This window comes from Orycteropus afer, unplaced genomic scaffold, assembly GCF_000298275.1.
Source record: "Orycteropus afer afer isolate SDZICR_OR568_19922 unplaced genomic scaffold, OryAfe1.0 scaffold00013, whole genome shotgun sequence".
In the NCBI taxonomy this organism is placed as follows: Eukaryota; Metazoa; Chordata; class Mammalia; order Tubulidentata; family Orycteropodidae; genus Orycteropus; species Orycteropus afer.
This window is the reverse complement of record NW_006921600.1, coordinates 21,041,350-21,046,632: the sequence shown is the minus strand read 5'-3', so window position 1 is coordinate 21,046,632 and position 5,283 is coordinate 21,041,350. Positions and strand designations below refer to the sequence as shown.

General features: G+C 47.2%; 1 protein-coding gene across 1 annotated transcript; it reads right to left on the bottom strand.

Moving 5' to 3' along the window:
* Positions 1–265: 265 nt before the first annotated feature.
* On the bottom strand, positions 266–3,967 carry IL10 (interleukin 10). The gene is made up of 5 exons (XM_007953197.2): positions 3,758–3,967; positions 2,871–2,930; positions 2,433–2,585; positions 1,364–1,429; positions 266–358 (listed from the first exon to the last, which is right to left on the bottom strand). Exons 1-5 carry the CDS (start codon positions 3,920–3,922, stop codon positions 266–268), a joined length of 537 nt encoding a protein of 178 aa, XP_007951388.1. The 5' UTR covers positions 3,923–3,967.
* Positions 3,968–5,283: the final 1,316 nt, after the last annotated feature.

Genomic DNA, 5,283 nt, shown 5'->3' with positions numbered 1-5,283 from the left:
TGCCCTATGGAAACAGCTTAAACACAGGTGAAAAGTAATAAATATGGAAAAAAATTAAAATATTGGGCTTCTTTCTAAATAGTTCACAGAGAAGCTCAGTAAATAAATAGAAACTGGAGTTGAGGTATCAGAGGTAATAAATATTCTAGAAGGGAGGTACAATAGGGTTTTCCAAGAAGCTGGAAGCGTGGATTGGATTTTGAAGACCTCCAATTCATGTCCTCGTAGAGTTGCCATCTTGGATTTTTTTGTTCCTTAGGATGTTTCAGTTTTTCCTCTTCATTGTCATGTAGGTTTCTATGTAGTTAATGAAGATGTCAAATTCACTCATGGCCTTGTAGACACCTTTCTCTTGGAGCTGTGCAGAAGAGAAATATTTAGTTACATTTCAACTGATTGAGTAAGTGGGCACCACTATCATTTGAACAGCATGACCCTGGGGGTACAGAAGCTGCCCTTGGTCCCTGGTGCTGGGAGGTGGTTTGGGAATCTGAGACTCTGCCCAACTGTCTTGGGAAAGGCTGCATTGACCTCTCTGGGCCTGAGGCATGGTTAGCAAGTAGCAAGAGGAACATTTGCTTCCCAAAGCACAGTCTTCAAAATGGTGCCTTTTTCAACAATTTTAAAGGTCATATGTTCACATTATGCTTGTATTCCCATTGAGCTGGCTCTGCCCGGAGCCTGAGGGTCTACCCTCAGAGGATTCATGCACCCTGATATTAGAATCAGATCCAGCATAAGTCCCCAGACCATGAATGAGGATAGAGGTCACATGGCTTCTGGGAAACAGGGTTTAAGAGGTTCACAGATACTTGGAATCATGAAACTCCTTTTCGTTTGGGAGGTAATATTCTCAGACATCTCCAGCAGGTGTGAGTGGCAGATGGAAAGTGAGTGTGGACCAACTCCAGACAAGTGAGAACCCTGCTTCCTGCTCTGTCTGAGTTTTGGGGAGCCCAGTCTGAACCTCAGGTATGTTTGTATGTGCACATTCACGTGTCAGCTTCCTGCACGTGTGGGTTTAGCCTCGAGTCCTAACAAGTGACTTTCTGTACTTTCTGTTTCCTTTATCACTCTCCCCACCACCAGGCTCGCTGTGTTTGCAGATTGGTTGGCCAGCCCAGCCCGCAGGCTTGCGAAGGCGAGGAGCAGTCATTTAGAAACCCCCAAAGACACTTCACAGAAAACAAATATAACCCAGTTGGCAGATCCTCACTGGCTGAAGAGGTCACACCATGTGTTGGGTTCCCACACTCCCTCTGAGTGAAGAACCATGCCTGCTTAGCACCTGCCACCCCCATCCCCACCCTCCAGGGAGTGGACAGAGGTTGTTCTAAGCCCTCTCAGCCTCCATTTGTCTTACCTTATTAAAGGCATTCTTCACTTGTTCCACTGCTTTGCTCTTATTTTCACAGGGGAAAAATCGATGCTGTGAGAGGAAACAGAGTGTTAACGACCCGACCCTCACTTGCAGCTCCTGCACCCACAGCACTTGGGGACAAGCTGTAGCTTATGTTGAATGTCCACGCCCTGTAGTTCCTGGGAAAGCTGAGCCCAACCTCATCCTTACCAATGGGACAGAGATGAAACACAGGCTAGGGAAGTGGCCCTCATTCCTCTGGGGGTCACTCAGAGATTACTGCAAGGCTTAGATGAAACCCAAGTCTTGGGGCATCCTCCCCAGAGCGCCATGGTGGATCTCCCAGAGTGCTGAACCAGACATTCTCAATGCATTCTTTTCCTGCCTCTCTGCCCTATCTCTCTTGTCTAGTCTCATCCTTCAAGGACCCTTTCTAAGTCCCTGAGGAACGGAGACTGGTCACAGTCCCTTTGCATAGCCCTGTCCTGCAAATAGGGCCCAATGGATGTTTCAATATCAGGGATAGAACAAAGGAAACCTGTGGAGAGGGTATCATTCAGTCAGAGACATAAATTATCTGGGGAAATTATTCCTGCCTGGAGGTGAATATTTTCCAGGCCTTTCTAAAATATCAGGGAAAATTTTGTCAGACAGTGGCTTTGCTTAGAGTTCTGCTTCTAAAAGGCTGAGGAAAAGAGGTGAGTGGAGTTGGTTTTGCCTAGGAGCCTCAACTTCTGAACACCTCCCGCCAGGCCCAGGGTCTAGGTACAAAGGGACAAGGGTGCCTGACTGGAGCTCTGGGCCCCTTTCATGAAAGAGAGGAGAGTAGTTAATAAGCCACAAATGAGTCACAAATAACAGGAAAGCTGTTTGCAAATCTTCACATGTAAATGCCTAGTAGCCACCCCCACTCCCTGCTCAGAGAGAAATGAGCAAGAGATCGAACTCTGGGTGCCCTGGCAAATTGTATCCCTGGCTGCCTGTCAGTGTGTCTCTGGAGGTGGCCCTGCTGCTTCATAGGAGATGGCTTTCTGAGGACAGCCGCCGAGGGAAGAACTGAATTTCTACTCACACAACGTCGAAGCCTTGTCCTGAGGGTTGTCAGCTTTTCCCCCAGGGAGTTCACATGCTCCTTGATGTTTGGACTTTGGTTCTCAGCCTGTGGCATCACTACCTCCAGGTAGAACTTGATCATCTCTGACAAAGCTTGGCAACCCAGGTAACCCTAAGGGCAGGGGCCAGAGAAAGGGGTGGTGACTGGGAGAAAAGGCTAGTGCAGCTAGCTGGAGAGGACAGCTCTGTCCCCAAAGACCCTCCTTAACCAGCTGCCTCCCTCCAGCACTGAGCTCTTTGTAATCCTCCGGTTGCTGCCTATGTGCTGAGTTAAGATCTTCCCACTTCTCTTTTTTAAAGTGAAGGAAGCAACCCCAGCTTCCCTAGTAACGAAGCAGAGTCTCCCTTCCCTTGGTCACTCTGCACCCCCTACCACCCACTCACTCCCTGCTCTCACCTTAAAGTCCTCCAGCAAGGACCCATTTAACAACATGTTGTCCAGCTGATCCTTCGTTTGCTGCAAGAAGAACAAAAGCAGAGTGAACTCCAAGGTTTGGGAAAATACCTGAAATGAGTATCTTTCTGATCCTCTTTATTTATAGAGTTTTTGATTTTTAACCAATGCAGCTCTGGCTCAGAAACTGAAGGGAAAATTTTAAGCAGAATTCAGTGGTGTTGGAACCATTAGTTAAATCAGCTCCATCCCCTTGAGATCAAGTTATTTTAAAAATCTGGTTGATTTTTGAAGTGAAGGGAGAAGCTTGTCTCTGTTCTGGTCCTCTTTTTGCAGAGCCATGACTAAGCTTTAAGGGCACCCATGTTAATCGTTCAGTGACCTGCACTCCTCCTCATGTTCCATGGTTATTTTTCTATCTCTCAACTGGGGACATCCAGTTCAGGCTGACAGACCTCTGGGAAGGAGAAGCTTCTGCTAATGCAAGTTTCTTCTATGCATGGAGCTTCCCTGAATCTTACAAGGTAATTGCCCTTCTAAGAAAAGGCAATTTAGTGGTTCTCTGCTATACGGTATGTGGCACCTCCAATCAGACCCTTCTTGATTTCTCCCAGCCAAGAATCTGAGCTCCAGTGGAGATTTACAGAAGTTTCTGAGCATAGGAGAGATTGTGCATTGATCTTTAAGGCAAGACTTTATCTTTACCACATCATCTGGGCTTAGCCTAACTCATTGAACCTGTGGCCAGAACGATGGCTCTCTTAAGAAGCTGAAGTTGGAGGGCATGGGTGCTGGGGATGGAGTAAAGAAGAAGGGGGTTCTTGCAGCTCCAGCAGAATGCCTAGTTGAGGCAGTCCCAAGAAGAGAGAAAGAACTGGAAGCATACTCACAAAGAAAGTCTTCACCCTGTCGAAAGCCGCTCGGAGCTCTCGGAGCATGTGGGGCAGGCTGTCTGAGAAGTAGGTGCAGCTGTTCTCAGACTGGGTGTCCTGGCTCCAGCTGGCCCCCACACCAGCCAGGAAGACCAGGCAACATAGCAGTGCTGAGCGGGGCATGGCGGAGCTCTGCCTCCTTTGAGTCTGCCTTGTGGGTTGGTTTGGCAAGAGCAAGCCCCTGATGTGCAGATCTTCATCTCGGGTCCCCATTTTATAGGTTGACTTGGGCCTCCCCATTCATAAAAAGTCGCAGAGTCATAGATTTCCTGGCAAAGGTTTTTTTTTTTTTTTTTTCTAATTAAAGCTCCTCCCCTGCCATTGGTTGACCTTCTTATTCTTAAAAATTTCAATTTTGCATCCTAAGCAAAAAGACTGGTTTAGGATGAACTTCTGCATTATGGTTATTTTTAGGATGGGCTCTCTCTCTCTCTCGCCTTAAATGATTTTTCAGCTTCTCCTAATGAAAAAACGTTCATTTCCTGGTGGAACAGATGCTCAGTGTGCCGAGACCCATAGCTGTGGCTTCCATCAGCGTCCACAGTGACGTGGATTTGTTGGCCACTCCAGAATTCTTGGGTTGAGAAACAATTTGGCTCCCCACCTCTGCAATCTGGGCTAAATACTCAAAGCTTCTCCTTGCTAACTTGGGAAGCCATCTCAGCTTTCTGGGCCTCAGTTTCCCCAGGTAAAATGAAGGGGTGAGACACATATCCTCAAAGCTCTCATCGTATTCTCCCACGATAAGTTCCAGGCCTGGCCCTTGCAGATGCTGCCTCCTCACAGGACAGGCAGGGCCAAGGGATGTGGAGTCTAAAGGACTCTGAGGCCCATATCTGCACCTTCTCCACTCTCCCACTGCTTGGGGGAAGTTAATAATAGTAGTCAGTTCTTACTGAAAGCTGTTACATTCCAGGCAGTGAGCCCTCGCCCTGACCCTAACTACCTCTGCTTTATAGGTTAGAGAACCAAGGCAGAGATGTTAAGGGTCTGCCGAAGGTTACATGGGTGTGAAGTGAGGGCACTAGAATTTGAACTCAGACCAGCCTGACACCAGCACTGGCTCCTTACTCTACTCTACACTGCCTGCAGTGTATGAAACAAAAGATTGGATTAAATGGTCTTTAGGTTTCTTTTGGGAGTCTCTGGGTAGTGCAAATGGTTAACATGTTTAGCTGCTAACTCAAAGATTGAAGTTTAAGTCCACCCAGAGGTGCCTTGGAAGAAAGGCCTGGTGACCTACTTCTCCACAAAATCAGCCATTGAAAATCCTATGGCTCACAGCTCTGCTCTGACACACATGGGACAGCCATAAGTTGAGTTTACGTGATGCAACTAGAGTTTTAGAGTTTCTTTTAGTTGTAAGCTTCTATGTTTGGAGACTTCACTTTGAAAAAGGAATAGGCAGAAGTAGAAAGAAAACAACTCAGAATTCCACAAAGATTGGACAGCAACTCCCTTTCTTTTTATCTATCCTCTCCCCC

Bases quoted from the DNA above. Each gene is read 5' to 3' on its own strand.
- IL10 (XM_007953197.2), bottom strand. From the start codon at position 3,922: ATGCCCCGCTCAGCACTGCTATGTTGCCTGGTCTTCCTGGCTGGTGTG. The intron at 2,931-3,757 runs GTGAGTATGCTT...TTCTTCTTGCAG, and splicing joins ACAGGGTGAAGACTTTCTTT to CAAACGAAGGATCAGCTGGA. The intron at 359-1,363 runs GTAAGACAAATG...TCTTCTGCACAG, and splicing joins TGAAGAATGCCTTTAATAAG to CTCCAAGAGAAAGGTGTCTA.